A 16,468-nucleotide genomic window follows, 5' to 3' on the forward strand; every position below is an offset into this window, starting at 1 on the left:
TTGGCCACCTCATGCGAAGAGTTGACTCATTGTAAAAGACACTGATGCTGGGAGGGATTGGGGGCAGGAGGAGAAGGGGACGACAGAGGATGAGATGGTTGGATGGCATCACTGACTAGATGGACTTGAGTTTGGGTAAACTCCAGGAGTTGGTGATGGACAGGGAGGCCTGGTGTGCTGCAATTCATGGGGTCGCAAAGAGTCGGACATGACTAAGTGACTGAACTGAACTGAACTGAAACAGACACAGAGACATGATTAATCATACAAAAGATATAAGGGGGAAATTCTTATGAAGGAAAAAGGGAAAGTTGGAGAAAGAGAGCCTTCAAACTATGATCTAAATCAGAATCCTGTGAAGAAGAGAGGAAGGAAGAAGTACTAGGAAAGAAATATATCAGACTGTTGCACAGTTAGAAGAAAGTTTTGGCCAGCCAATGAGGAGCACATGAGACAAAGTCCCCCATTCAGGAAATCCCAGGTCTTATAGTAACAGGCTTGCAGTAGAACCTCTTCCATGCTTAGCCATTGGTTGGAAGTAGCCCATAGGAAGTATAGCATAAGCATAGGGATGGATTCAGAAGGACAAAATGTGGGACTGTCAGTCAGTTATGCATCAGGAGAACTTGATGGCACATTTTCATGTCTGCCATAATATGTAAAGAGTACTTACAAACCAATAAGACAAAAAGGGGAAACCCCACTATAAAAATACCAGTGGACATTATACCAAATTACCCATCAGTCACTTAGAATTATTTTCCCTTCTCTATGTTCCTCTCTGCATTCCAGTGGATGGAAGAATCTCTGCCAGCCATATTTGGGGTTATAATCTACCAATGAGAGGAATTCCTGTGGAAGTTCTGAAAGGAAAAGAAAAGCAGAAGGCATCGTGCACTGTGTACCACTGTTGCATAGGAATGAAGGCTTCAGCCCACAGCACATGTGAAGATTTGTGAGGAGATTTTTTTTTTCCTGGATATGCTGCACATTATTGATGCTTGAGGCAGCCGAATGCACTATTGCAATGTCCTGATATTCCTGTACTTACAGATTTCCTGTAAGCAAATAGCAGTTCTCCCTGATCTGTTTTTCAATCTTTCTTGTCTCCAGAGTGAAAAAGTGAAAGTGAGTTTCATCCTGGTCTCACAGGAGGGCAGGAACAGACCTTTACCACTTCACAGCCTACTCTGACCTCACTGCCCCTTCTCATGGATCTCACTGAACATCTTCTGAGGCATCCATGTCAACCATTCTTTAAGGAGATGAATAGTTTCCTATTAGCCAGTCTGTGATTAGCTACGGAAAGATTGGTTCTGAGAGTTAGTTTAGCAAATGTTGATGTTCACAGGTTTAGAAGCAGATTTGAAAGAGCTACCTGGCACCATCCCGGGGCCAAGCTGGAAATAAAGAGCTGGCTCAGGTTTCTCTGTTGAGTGGGCTGGGATTGTGATTATGCTTGTTAGTTAGGGATGGGAGATGGAGAGTTTCAAAGTCTTTGTACATTTTGACCCCACAGAGTTGAGCAATTTTTACTTGCTCTTCTTGATTACACTATTTCCTTATCTACCATGGAACAGATCTTACCAGAAAGCTTACATTCATGCTAAAAAGTTAATGGATAAGAAACTAAACAGTAATATAGTCCTCTGGTGGGTGGGATTTCTGAAGAACAGACTTTGTATACATATTGGATGATAAGATGTAGGAGTCTCAGGGAACTGATACAGCCTCTCCAACCCAGGGGACTACATCTCAGAGAGCAAGTGACTTAAGGATGAGGCAAACCCAGATTTCCTGTCTCCTCTCACGTCTGCTTCTCCTTCAACACAGAACTCAGTTTATGGATAAAAAAGCCGTTTGTGTATTTATTTTTAAAATAATATTAAAGTCAAGTCAAAAAATTAATCAAATAGTATTAAAGTCTAATTAAACATGGTAAGTGTCAATTGTTGTTTGTTGTTGTTCAGCCTCTAAGTTGTGTCCAACTCTGCGACCTCATGGACTTTTAGTCTGCCAGGCTCCTCTGTCCATGGGATTCTCCAGGCAAGAATACTGGAGGGGGTTGCCATTTACTTCTCCAGATGTGTCGGGACCACTCCTATAGATGTAGGGGTAGAATGGCATTGTTCTTAAGAAAGAGGTCATCTATACACTAGGTCTTGGATGAAGCAAAAAAGTCCCTTCTCCCTGCTTCCTCCTCCCCTGATCTTCCTGAGGGCATTTCTATGAGATATTTTGAGGTATATTGCTATGATAAAAGCCTTCCAAACATTTCTCTTGAAAAAGGTAATAATAAACTTCTGTTAAGGGGAGGGAATTCAAGTGCTTACCTCTCTGTTACTATTTAACAGAACCTATTATATTTTACAAACAGAGTGTTTTGCCTGAATCAATAAAAATGAAAGGAGAGGACTTAGGAGATGGGAATCAAGAATGGAGAAAATTCTGGCATTTCCCCCATATTCCAAAACACAGATAACTTTATTCAACTGTAAGGTAAAAAGCACATCGGATTTATCCAAAAAAAAAAAGTAAATAATACTGGCAATGTCAACTATTCGAACTCTAATTATTCATTCATTAAGAAAATTAAAGAGAAGTAATACTCTTTTGTGGGGGGGAGGCGGGGGGGGCGGTGGAGGGGGGCATACATCCCAGGTGACACCAGTGGTAAAGAATCTCCCTGCCAATAGAGGGGACACAAGAGACATGGATTTGATTCCTGAGTCAGGAAGATCCTTTGGAGGAGGAAATAGCAACCCACTTCGGCACTCTTGCCTGGGAAATCCTATGGACAGAATAGCCTGTCAGGCTACAGTCCATGGAATGACAAAAGAGACATCACTTAGTGACTAGACAACAGCACTCTTTTAAAGGATATATTTTCTTATGGAAACTGGAAATAATAGCACTTTAAAAACACTAAGCTGTGTAAGAAACTGCAGTGGAACCAACATGCTTTCTTAATCCATTTGTCTGCAGAAATGAGAAGTAAATCATATTTCAAAAGGCTTAGATATGCTCACTTTATTCTTCTGGAATTATAATTTTATTACAATCAGATTTATTGAAAGTTATCTGATTTTACATTCTTCTTAAAACATCTGCAAATAATATAATTCACCTGCATATTTGTCATAACAATACACTTCTTTTCGATTTTAACAGAACCTAGTCCAAGCGTTAATTGAATCAAGCTGTTCAAAAGTAAATCTACTGGGCATTTCTTTGAACACATCATACTCACTGTAATACTTGTCTGGCAAATGTCTATTTTTCTTTATTTTTAAAATCAGGATCATGTAAAGAAGTTATTTACTACAAATAAAAAAATTCCTTCTCCCCGCTTCCTCCTCTCCTCTCACACACTTTCTTAAAGTAAAGCGAGAACCTAATTCACTCAAGGTAAAAGGCAAAAGCCAAAAATTAAGAAACAAAACAAAAAATCTAGTGGGCGCGTAGGGCCTATTACCGCCGAGTAATACGGTAACAGCAGGAAATTACGGTACTAGCCGGGGCTACTGACTGTGTTACGTCAGCGAGAGCCGCAAAGTTCCTTGCCAGTCTTTGCTGATGTAGGGGAGCTGAATATTAAAAGGGCGAAGGTGGAGTTATTGCTTGACTGTATTTTTTTTTTCTTTTTCTGGTTTCTTTATTGTTAAAATCTCCAGGTAAAGCGTCTGTGAGCCAGGATCTTAAAGACGTCTCTGGTAGAGGGGTGAGTCAGAGGGTGCAAAACGACCGGGAACTGTTTGGTGGGAGAGACTGTCCCCTCTCCCCGCAGGGAGGAGGCAGCGGAGTTGCTCGGGGGACCGCGGGCCGCTCCACTTCTCGCGGCGCGCGCGCACCAGTGGCTCTGCATCCGCGCTCCAGGTGAGTGCGCTGCAGGGCCGGGCGGGTGAGGGCAAACCTCCCGGGGCCTTCAAGCGAGACCCTATTCCCACTTTCCCCAAGCTCCTGCTCCGTCTTTCACCCCCCTTCCCCATCCCACCGCGTTTCCCTCTTGTATTCTGGGAACTTATCTCCTAGTTAACAAGTGTGTTTTTAACAGCGTATTTATCGCTCCGCGGGTAAGGGGAAACGGGTTTCTGCAGTTGCTTGCGTTCTGTTATCACCTGTGAGCTCTAGAACTTGGGATTTTCACAGAAGCCTTTGCTGAGGGAATCCCGCCTCGGGGCCCAGCCGCAAGGTGGGTCCCCACTCCCCCGCATTCCCACCGGAGTCCCTGTGGTCTGCTCGCAGCTATGGAAATCTACCTTTCTTACGCAGACGGTGACCCCCGGCTCGGTAAATACGAGGCGTCCCCTGGCCGCCGGCTCGCGGACTTGATTTTTACGCCTACAAAATCCGCAGTGACTGCCGCCAGCAAAGCCCCTTAGGCTTAGCGATGCTCCCTGCTCCCACTCGTCCCCGGAACCCTCAGGGCCCTCCTGGGCGTGGCTAGAGGCTCGAGTCCTCCGGGACCCCTGATCCTGTGGCTCGGAAAGGACTCTCGGACCTTTCCTAGAGTCGGGTTCAGCCCTCGTTGTGTCCCGAGGGCTTTGCTCTGGACCTGGCTTTCAGGCCGGCTTGGCTGGTCGACAGACCGGCGCGCTCCGCACACTCAAGTGTGAATTCCTCTGGCGTGAGCGTGCGCGTGGCACTGCCTCTGCGGTCCCCGGGTCTCAGCGACTCCCTCTCCCAGGCCGCCCCCTCCAGGTGAATGCGAAGCAACCTGTGCAAGTGGTCACCGGGTAGATCCTCCGGGTTTCCATCAGCTTGGCTCGGCGCGGCATACCCTTCAGCCTCAAATCGCGCCACTCGGGCTAGATTTTAATTTCAAGCTAGATTTAAATTAATTTATTTTCAGATTTTAATTTCACTCCGGCCGTGCTTGAGCTTGGGGTGTGTTTGCCTCGGTCCTTGAACACCGCCAGAGGCCGCGAGGAGGAGCGCGCCAGGGCAGGTGCCCAGCGGCTGGGCACAGCTCGCGGTCCCCTCCTGCGCGGTGGGCTGCGGCAGGACGGGTCGCTTCGGGATCTCAGAGTCGGCGGGGCTCCGGGCCGGGTCAGACCCCGCATCTAGCACGGCCTCGCTCCCCGAGGCGGCTGGCTTACACCGCATTTCTTTGCGCTCTTTCAGGACAACGCTGGCAAACTACGCTCCGCAGCCATCTCGCTCTTGGTGAACATTTCACATCCGCGTTTCCCCTTGGCCTGCGCGATCTGTCATGAATGCAGCCACACCGAGTGTAACTGCGGGTGGGGAGAGGCGCCCAGATGCCAACGGTCCCCGCCTTTGAGAGTCGACGGCAGACCAGTACTTGCTTGTGGTTTGTTGGGGGGAGACTGAAGTTTTGAATTCCAATTATGTGCAGAATGCTCAAACTTCTCACTCGGACGGAGCGGACAGTGCAGGAAAGGGGACTCCCATAATTCTGGGATTGCATTTTGCGTCGCGTCTCCCTGAGTTCCGTGCTAAGGCTCGGATAGGGAGGGAGCCGGGGCCCCGGGCCAGCGCTACTGGTGGAGAGGGTCGGCTGGCAGCTCCGCGCGCCCCTGGCCATGTCGCCTTTAAAGCCCTACCCCTTTGCGTGGCCTACTGAGGGTTTCCCGGGCTGGCCGGGGTTACTTCCTCCCTGCACGTTCTCTCTTACCCCCAGACAACTCCAGCAGACGAGGCTCCTGGGAGCCGAGAGCTTTTGACTCCCCGCTCCCTCGCTCCCCTTCTCCGCGCCCGCCGAGGGGTGGCCCTCAAGAGCCGGACTGCGCTGGCCCCGGCCCCGGGGGGCTGGGACCATGGTGTTTCTCTCCGGAAATGCCTCCGACAGCTCCAACTGCACCCACCCGCCGCCACCGGTGAACATTTCCAAGGCCATTCTGCTCGGGGTGATCTTGGGGGGCCTCATCCTTTTCGGGGTGCTGGGGAACATCCTCGTGATCCTTTCCGTGGCCTGCCACCGGCACCTGCACTCGGTCACACACTACTACATCGTCAACCTGGCCGTGGCCGACCTTCTCCTCACTTCCACGGTGCTGCCCTTCTCCGCTATCTTCGAGATCTTGGGCTACTGGGCCTTCGGCAGGGTCTTCTGCAATGTCTGGGCGGCGGTGGACGTCCTGTGCTGCACGGCTTCCATCATGGGACTCTGTATCATCTCCATCGACCGCTACATCGGCGTGAGCTATCCTCTGCGCTACCCCACCATCGTCACTCAGAAGAGGGGCCTCATGGCCCTGCTCTGCGTCTGGGCGCTCTCTTTGGTCATCTCCATCGGGCCCCTCTTCGGCTGGAGGCAGCCGGCCCCGGAGGACGAGACCATCTGCCAGATCAACGAGGAGCCGGGCTACGTGCTCTTCTCGGCTCTGGGGTCCTTCTACGTGCCGCTGACCATCATCCTGGTCATGTACTGCCGGGTCTACGTGGTGGCCAAGAGGGAGAGCCGGGGCCTCAAGTCGGGCCTCAAGACCGACAAGTCAGACTCGGAGCAGGTGACGCTCCGCATCCATCGCAAAAACGCCCCGGTAGGAGGCAGCGGGGTGACCAGCGCCAAGAACAAGACGCACTTCTCCGTGAGACTGCTCAAATTTTCGCGCGAGAAGAAAGCGGCCAAAACGCTGGGCATCGTGGTCGGCTGCTTCGTCCTCTGCTGGCTGCCTTTTTTCTTAGTGATGCCCATTGGTAAGTCTTTACATCATCAGCTCTTCCCCTTCTGCTATCCTAGACTCACAGTCATGGGTGGACGAGAAAGGATCTGCATTTCAAACGGCAAAGCTAGGAGGGCAGTTAGGAAAGACTTCCCTATAGAAAAGTAGAATTTCATTCCCTTTCTGCTCCAGTCTCACTTATATTCAGTCCTAGGGCACTTTTTCGACTACTGCAAAGCGGTTTGCCACTGATGCAGATTAATTGGTCTTCTTAATAAGAACATTAACTTCTGCTAATGCTTTTAAGCCTGTGTTTAACTTAAAAACATCCATCCTTGGATTTCAAGTCTCTGAGTCTCCTCCACCAGGCACTTAGGCAGGGGCAATGGAATGTCACTTTCATCTCTGCTGCTGTGGACTGCAAATTCTCTTGGCCTAAAAATAAGCACGATGCTTATCCTGAACAAACTTGTGCAATTTGATTATTAGATTAGATTATTCCTAAGGGTTAGTGAAAATGGTCTGCTTATGTTCTATATCTGTGTTCATTTTGTTTTCTGGATTCTGTGTGGAAGAAACTATAACGAGCTACTGGCAAGAAAAAATATATCTCCAAAACAGTTTAACCTTTAAAGAATTCAATATACTGTTTCCAATAAGTAAATACATTCCCCTTTATTTTAATGCTAAGTATTAACCCAAACAGTAATGTTACAGATCCAATTTTCACAAATGCTGAATGAGCTGTTGTCAAAACTAATTAATTCATTATAAGTGTCAGCAAGCTGATGCACTTGGATTCATTATTTACCTCCGGAAGGCCTTCCTGACAACCTAGAATGGTTGTTTACTATTTTTAGTTTGTGAGCTCAAATGTAGACCCACACACATTGGTTATCCACTAGCTCAAGCAAACAAAAAATTACAATAAAAAGTCATAGATGTCTGTACTTTAGGGTCAATTTACATGGCATGTACTGAAAGTCCTTTTATTGGCAACACTGAGTGGTCATTGCAGCTATTATTTTTTGAGGGCTAACTATGTTTCAGACATTAACAATTTGATATCATTAGTCCTCTCAATAACTAAGTGAGGTATATGTTATTATTCCAAAATCACAAGTCAGGGGAAGGAATTCTTCAAGTTCTAAAGCTTTGCTGTCTACTATCATAACCACTAGCCCCATGTGTCTATTGAATGTAAGTTAAAATTAAAGAAAATTAGTATTCAGTTGCTTAGTCCCACTGGACCATTTCAAGTGTTCGGCAGCCACATGTGGCCAGGGGCTACTGCCTTTTACAGCAGAGATATAGAGTATTTCGATCATTGCAGAAATTTCTACCCAACACGGCTGCTTGAGAGGCCCTTCCAAGTCCATTCCCTGGCCTTTCATCATTATTGCATTCTCTGCTTCTAGAACGACATCACAGCTTTGATTGTATTTATACAACCTTCTTTATACAACCTTCTTTACCTGAGCCACTGCCTCCTTACCTATCATCTGCATCCCATCCCTTCCTCTTGAAGTTTGCACATTTAGTTATGCATCTGTTCACCTGTCAATTATTGTATTTATTAAGCACTTGTTCTAGACACTTAGGGTGAACAAGGCAGAAAAGTCCTTGCACTGAGATGTTTGCAATCTTTGGGGGGAAATAGACAAAAACAAACAAATATACCTTTAAAAGTCAAGGATTAACAAGCACTATTTTAAAAGTAAACAGGATAATAAGATAGAGACTGGGATGACAGTGTGGTGAATGGCATGGAAAGTCCTCTCTGAAGAGGTGATATTTGAGCAAAGACCTGACTGAAGTGAGGAGCAAGCTTTGCACATTCTAGGAGGGAGAGTTTTCTGGGCAGAGGCAATAGCCAGTGCAGAGCTGGCAAGGAACCTGACCTGTCTTTTAGGCCAAAGTCGAATTTGCGTATTATTCTAATTGTGATGGGAAGTCATCCAACCAGAGAGGCTTTAGCACGTGAGTGACTGGTCTTATATTTTTAAAGAATGGTTCTGGCTGCTGGGAGGAGTGAGGGCTGTTTCCCAGATAAGAGTTGGAACAGGGAGACCACTTAGGAGACTGTTGGAGACATCAAGAAGGGAAAAGTGGGGAAGCCCTGTACTCAGGTAAAACAGGTGGGCATGGTTCAAAGTGATCCCAGTTCAGTTCAGTTGGTCAGTCATGTCCGACTCTTTTTAACCCCATGAACTGCAGCACGCCAGGCCTCCCTGTCCATCACCAACCCCGAAACTCATGTCCATTGAGTCAGTGATGCCATTCAACCATCTCATCCTCTGTCATCCCCTTCTCCTCCTGCCCTCAATCTTTCCCAGCATCCGGGTCTTTTCAAATGAATCAGCTCTTCACATCAGGTGGCCAAAGTATTGGAGTTTCAGCTTCAACATCAGTCCTTCCACTGAACACCCAGGACTGATCTCCTTTAGGATGGACTGGTTGGATCTCCTTGCAGTCCAAGGGACTCTCAAGAGTCTTCTCCAACACCACAGTTTAAAAGCATCAATTCTTCAGCACTCAGCTTTCTTTACAGTCCAACTCTCACATCCATACATGACCACTGGAAAAACCATAGTCTTGACTAGACAGATCTTTGTTGACAAAGTAATGTCTCTGCTTTTTAATATGTTGTCTAGGTTGGTCATAACTTTCTTTCCAAGGAGTAATCGTCTTTTAATTTCGTGGCTGCAGTCACCATCTGCAGTGATTTTGGAGCTAAAAAAAATAGAGTCAGCCACTGTTTCCAGTGTTTCCCCATCTATTTGCCATGAAGTGACGGGACCAGATGCCATGATCTTAGTTTTCTGAATGTTGAGCTTTAAGCCAACATTAAATTTGGACATAGCATATGAAAAAAAGAGAGGAGTAGAGATAACTTTTGGGTTTTAGGCCCTAACAACTGGGTAAATAGTAGTATTTCCTGAGATTGGAGAAACTAAAGAATCATGGAGTGGTAAGGGGCTGGCAGGAATGTGAAGCACAAGTGCTTATTTTATACAGTCCATGCTGAGAAGTGTCTATTAGATGCACAAGTAGGTATGTCAAGTAGGCAGTTACATACATGTATTTGGAGCTAAGAGGGGAAGCTGTTTATGTTTATCCAAGTTTATGATATAAACTTGGGACACATCAACATATGTCCACAGAAATGGAAGGATATGCAAGTGAGAAAGTGTGGAGAGAAAAGAGAGATGAAGACTGAGCCTTGGACCCTGATATTTGAGGGTCAGGAAAAGGAAGAGAAATGATCAGCAAAAGAAACTGAGAAGGAGTGGCCAGGGAGGTAGAAGAAGGTGATGTCCCGGAAACTGATGAAGGCAGGAGACATCAGCTGTCACATGCAGTTGCTAGACCAAGTCAGAGGAGGACTGGGAATCCACACTGGACTTGGCCTTGTAGAGGTCTTTGGTGATATGAGGAAGTCCTGAAGGAAATGGCAACCCACTCCAGTATTCTTGCCTGGAGAATCCCATGGACAGAGGAGCCTGGCAGGCTATAGTCCATTGGGTCACAAAGAGTTGGACACAACTGAGCAACTAACACTTTCTCTGAGGACAGTAGTTTCAGTGGAGTGATGGAAACGAAAGCCTGATTGTGCACTTTTTTAAGAGAATGAAAGGTGATGTGAAAGGGTTTTACTAGCCTGTGGGACAGGGAAAGGCAGTGTAGCTACAAGGATCTAGGGAAATTTTCAAAGGTGGGAGATAGGATATCATGTTTATTTTCTGATGGAAATGATGGCCTAGAGAGATCCTGATGGTACAGGCAAGGGAGGACTCAAGAGGGTTTGAAAATGATGGGGAAGCCAGAGTGTGTGAGCACAGAGGCAGTAGGTAAGGAAGGGAAAGGTCAAGATCACTTCCAAATACATGCATGTTCTCCATGAAATAACACTCATGGTCATCTCAAAATTTGATGAAATTTATGTATTTTTAAAACTAAGCTGATTTTAATTTCAGAATGACTAAGAGAATAGAAAACATTCATTTTTAAAAAACAAATGTTCCCACTAAACCAAAAGCATCATTGTGAGAGTTAAATTTTAGATGTAGATAATGCTGATGGCTTCAGCCTGGCTTTATACATCAGGAGCAAATTGTAGTCAGATGAAAGTATACATCAGCTTAATTTCTCTTTCTTTGGGTTCCCTTCTGTATAATTCTGCTCATCATTAAAAAGGAATGAACCAAATATCTAAGTGTTTATGAAAATGTCCTGTGGTATCAATTTATTGAAAATAGGGAATATAAATTGAGTTGGAAAGAAAAAAATAATTAAGATCATCAACTAAGAGGGAGGAAGGAATAGGAAGTGATGGTAGTTTGAGGAGTAAAAGAAAATGTGAACAATCAGTCTTTGAGGTGAGAGAGTAAATAGATTATGGAAATTTTCTAGAGTTACCAGGAGGTCCTGAGGACATGTTTGAGACTTAAGGTCATATATTTAAGGGAAGACCAATCAAGAAGGCTGAATGCTGGTCTCTCACAGCTAAGAGGTTGGGAATGATAAGGAATGTTGCTGATGACTGATTATATCTAGGGGCCGAAGTAAAGAAGGGGAGACTGTGAAGGAACATAGGTCAGATTTTGCTGTTTGTGTGCTCACTCAGTCTGACTCTTTGTGACCCTGTAGACTGTGGCCCATTCGTATCCTCTGTCCATGGGATTATCCAGAAAAGAATACTGGAGTGAGTTGACATTTCCTCTTTCAGGGGACCTTCTCGACCCAGGGATCGAACCACATCTCCTGAGGCTCCTAGATTGGATTAGGGGTCATACAGAGCCAGATGGTGGGAACAGCTCAGATAAGGATGGGTGACTGGGAGTTTGAGACTTCCAGTGGTGGCTTAGCTATCCAAGATGAGCGTGATAGATTGGCTCTTGAGTCCATCTAGGGAAAAGGAGACTCTGGTCTTATCAGAGCTTCTCTTGTGGATCTGCTGTCTTGGGAAGCTGGTAATGTTGAAGTGAAAATGGGCACAAGATCACCAAGCCTACCAAATCTATGATCCACAGTTTCTTTTTGACACCAAACAAGTAAGACATTGTTTCTTCCCAGAGTGACTGGCTGTATAATAAGTGCCAGGCACTGTGTTAGAACAAAAAGTTGACCAAAGCACAGACCCTGCCCTCAAGGGTCTCACAGTCTAGTTAAGGAGACAAATTGAAAACAATGGTCACAAATCTATGAGATTGGTCCTCAAAGTGATATTACAAATGCTAAGGAATAGAATAGTGAACGATGTCTGGAAATCACTACAGAAGCATCTAGACGTATCGCAGTTAACTAAGCAGGGACTTGAAGACTGCACTATATCTCGTGAGCCATCAGTGAGATGTTGTTTGTTTTTAGTAACGATCTTAAGTACATTTTTCATGCAAAATGTGGAGAGAAGAATAAATATGCCATTATGTTATTATACCCAAGGGACATGAGCTCTTAAGTAGGACAAGTAGTCTCTTGGGAAGAGAGCTTATGGGTTTGCCCTCAGCTGCCAGAGGACAGAGGGTTTGGAAACTGAAACCAGAGCAGGGGTGGGTGTACTGTGCAAAGCTGAGGGATGAAGCACCCACCTGTGCAGGAACCAGACCAGGATAATCAGGTGAGGGGGAACCTCCCATCTCATTGTGAAGGCCCCTCTGGATTTGTAAGAAGGCTCTGTCTCCCCATGGACTCCATACTTCACTCTCTCCCCAGTTCTTCCCCACCAGGGCTGGGTTGGTTGGTGGGCTGAATAGCCTGATTACAGGTAGAAATCTGACTTTTCTGCCTTCAAGTCTAAGTCTTGCTAGACTTGTCATCTTCCCATATCCTAAATATTTTCCTGAAACCGAGAACCCCTTCAGGGGAGGGAGATCACACTTGACGTAATGATCAGTCATTTATACCTTAGAGTGAATTTTTTAAAGTTTATTTTTGCTTATTTATTTTTATTATTTTTGGTTGTGCTTGGTCTTTTCTGCTGTGCAGGGACTTTCTCCAGTTCCAGTAAGCAGGCTTCCCTTTGCATTCGCTTCTCTTGTTGTGGAGCATGGGCTCTAGGGCATACGGTCTCAGTAGCTGCAGCTTATCAGGTCTAGAGCAAGAGCTCAGTTGCTCCAAGGCATGTGGGATCTTTCTGGACAGGGATTAAACCCATGTCCCCTGCATTAGCAGGTGGATTCTTAACCACTGAACCACCAGTGAAGTCCTAGAGTGAACGTTCTTAGAAAACAAGTTTTGATCAAGAAGCTAAATAAAGAGAATTTGAAGCTGTTAGACTTCAACACTGGAGAAGGCAATGGCACCCCACTCCAGTACTCTTGCTTGGAAAATCCCATGGATGGAGGAGCCTGGTAGACTGCAGTCCATGGGGTCGCAAAGAGTTGGACACGACTGAGCGACTTCACTTTCACTTTTCACTTTCATGCATTGGAGAAGGAAATGGCAACCCACTCCAGTGTTCTTGCCTGGAGAATCCCAGGGACAGGGGAGCCTGATGGGCTGCCATCTATGGGGTCGCACAGAGTCGGACACGACTGAAGTGACTTAGCAGCAGCAGCAGCCTTCAACATATGAAAGAAGGAAGGGTATAAACTGTGCCTCAAGGAACCTTGGGACCTGGAGTGTGTGTTTCATCTTTGCCTGTTACATTCTTTTGTCTAGAGCCGACTGGTACCAAAGGCAGTGTGCTGGATGGAGAAAGTATTGACCTGAGATTTCAACCTAGGCTTTCTTTTTTCATAAAATATGGGATGTTATATGGGTCAGCTGCCTAGTATAGCACCTAGCACAGAGCAAATGGCAATAAATGTTAATCTTATCTGAATTCCTACATTTCACGGATCATTACTGACATATGTTGATGTGGGATGTTGCCATGAAGAGTGGATACCTTTGGAGGTCTGGGCAAAAGAAAGCATCAGAAACAAGGGGATTGGGGGGAGGCGGGAAGCATTTACTGAACACTTGGTTATATGCATCAGAACTCTGGACACATCTGATTTACATTCAAAATAAGTATTATTATTGCACTGAGCCATTGCCATCATCTCTGAATGAAAGGAGAGAGCACTGGGCTGAGCTGTGGTTCAGATGGACATTACTATTTGAGAATTATTTTAAAATAAAAAAAGACAGCACAGCAACTTCCCTGGCAGTCCACTGGTTAAGATGCCATGCTTCCACTGTAGAGTCTGTGGGTTTGATCTCTGGTCGGGGAACTAAGATCTCACATGCCACATGGTATGGCCAATTAAAAAATAATTTTTAAAAAAGTTTATAGATGTTTTTTTAAAAAGACAGCACATGGTAAGGAGGGAGAATGTTTTAAGATGCAGTGTCCAGGAGAAGGCAATGCAGGCAAGATGATTACCAGGTGGAAGCAGTGAGGCATAGTCATTTATTCATTCAGCAAAATTTCATTGAGCATCTCCTATGTGCCAGGTAGCTAGAGAATCCCTGGAGATAAAGACAAATCCTTGCCCTAGTGGAGCTGAAAATCTGCACAATTCAATACATAGCAAGTTTCAGATGGTGATATGTGAAAAGTAGCAAGAAAAAGGGGTGAGTGCACATAAAGACATAGAATGATGCTTGTGGATGCCCAGGCCAGTTAGAAATTACATTTCTTTGCTGCAGGTACAAAAGAACAGGCCCCTGATTCTTATGGAAAAGGCTGACTTCTGAGAGATTATGGTGTGGAGAGAATCTAAGAACCACTTTGACTTTAAGATAAGAGACCAGTTTTTCAGTTACTCTAGCTGCATCACATAGGTAGGTGTGTGTGTGAAGTCGTGTCCAACTCTTTGTGACCTCATAGACTGTGGTCCCCAGGCTCCTCTGTCCATGGGATTTCCCAGGCAAGAATACTGGAGTGAGTTGCTATTTTCTTCTCCAAGGATTATCCTTTCCTTCTCCAGGGGATCTTCTTGACCCAGGGATTGAACCCACATCTCTTGCATCTCCTACATTGGCAGGCAGGTTCTTTACCAGCTGAGCCATGGGGGAAGCCCCTTGCTGTACCACAAATCATCTCAAAACTTGGAAACTTAAGTCAACAATCCTGCTATGGCTTGCGACTGTAGGGCAGTTATGAGTCAAGGTCTAGGTTATTGGGCTGTTGGGATGTTAGACTTGGTGGCCACTCTTCCCCCAGTAGTTGAAGCCAGCTCTCCTGCAGTGTGGCACTCCTCTCCAAGAGAATCGGGGCAGAAACTGCCAGGCTGCTTCAGAAACTGCTTCTGAAACACAAGACCCATACCTGGCCCAGGGTCACTGCTGCCTCATTCTGCAGGAAAACCAAGTCACCGAGGCCAGTATTCCTTCAAGGGGAGGGAAACAGACTCACCTCCTGGTGAGAGAGCAGATTCGCAAAGGGATAAGGGAATTATTGCAACCATCTTCCAGTATATCTTCCTCACAACTGTATCAGGCAGCATTTCTCATCTTCCAGTTACTTATCAAGAATGTGCCATATATTGGGCTTTATGAAATGTAACCATGTAAAAACAACCTGGGTGTTTGCCTTCCTGCAGGCTTCTAATCTCCATGAGGAGATAGACGTGAATCAGATAACCACATAAAAACACCAGAACTGTGTACAAGGAAGAGGATGGAGTGGTACCTTGGAAACATGGCCTGTGGATAAGAGTGACCCTGGGCAAGAGGGTAGAATAGGCTTGCTGGGAAGGAGAGCTTGACCTTCTTGACCTTGATCTTTGGGGCTGAGATCTGTAGACCAAGGAGCTGTTCATTGGTTAAAAGGAGACTGGAGGGAATGAGATGGATAAAGACTCTGATAAGACTGGACTGAAGCTGGAGAAAAAGGGAGCTAACTGAATAAGCCTTTAGGGTCATTTTTATGAGTTTGTGTTTTTATTTGAAGATGACCAGGAACAAGAATGACATGATCAAGTTTATATTTTAAATTATCAGAGGCTTAACAAAAAGAAGACTGGCTAGACCAGTTGGGAGACATTGACCCAGGACAGGTGAGAGATACCTTGCCAAATAGGATCCTTCTCACTCGAGGCTGAAAATATTTATTTCCGCGAGCTGCCACGGAGTTCTCAAATGCCTCTTGTTGTCATTGCCTCCAGAGCAGATTTATGAGAAAAGTTTTCCCTGATCACAAATAGTCTAACCAGACTTGGCTTTAAATTAATTGTGGTTCTTTCCACAAGACAAATCTGTCATTTGAGATTTACCATCATATTCCAAAGAATGTGCCTCAGGCTCAGAAGACGTCTACGATGAGTTCTAACAAAGCTTTGAACAATAACTGACTCTTTTAAACCAGCTGCATACAGGCAAGTCAGTACTCTGAAAGAGACACCACTTAGTGACCCAGGTATTGCTGTGTTTTCTTATTTCGTGGTTTCAGGTTCAGGCGGGAGGAATTTTCCTAAGGCATTTTCCTCATTGGATAGATTCACCGTTTTTTAGTCCTTTAACTTGGTTTTCCATCTGGACATGTGTATAGTGACTTTTCATCTTGAAACTGCATTTTTCTTTACTATTTGAAATCCCCCCATATTTTTATATTTGAAATCCACTCCCCCCATATCAGTCATTTCTATTTCAATTTTGTATTGTGAAATTGCTCATCTGTGCTCTTTGGCCACTTTTTTGTTAAGCCACTGAGTTTTACTTCTTTTCCATTTGTAAGTTTATTGTATACATTGACCATACTAATCACTTATTACTGTATATCCTGGGTTGCCAGTTTTCTCATGCTGTATTCAGACATGCTGTTCAAAAACTGATGTGATCTTTTTCATGAACTCCCAGGGGACACACACACACACACACACACACACACACACACACACACACACACA

General features: G+C 45.3%; 1 protein-coding gene across 3 annotated transcripts in view; it reads left to right on the forward strand.

The window, feature by feature from the left end:
• The first annotated feature begins 3,640 nt into the window (after positions 1–3,640).
• The window catches only part of LOC120860293 (alpha-1A adrenergic receptor), a 119,801-nt gene continuing 106,973 nt past the window's right edge, over positions 3,641–16,468 (forward strand). For 2 of the 3 annotated variants that reach the window (XM_040236066.1, XM_040236064.1), the window contains exons 1-2: positions 3,641–3,876; positions 5,125–6,663. In XM_040236066.1, the coding sequence (XP_040092000.1) occupies positions 5,781–6,663 (883 nt within the window). In that variant the 5' untranslated portion in view covers positions 3,641–3,876; positions 5,125–5,780. Of the gene's footprint in view, positions 3,877–5,099; positions 6,664–16,468 lie in introns of those variants that run through there. The other variant, XM_040236065.1, reaches the window with a different exon arrangement.

This window comes from Oryx dammah, unplaced genomic scaffold (genome assembly GCF_014754425.2).
Source record: "Oryx dammah isolate SB20612 unplaced genomic scaffold, SCBI_Odam_1.1 HiC_scaffold_11056, whole genome shotgun sequence".
Classification (NCBI taxonomy): Eukaryota; Metazoa; Chordata; class Mammalia; order Artiodactyla; family Bovidae; genus Oryx; species Oryx dammah.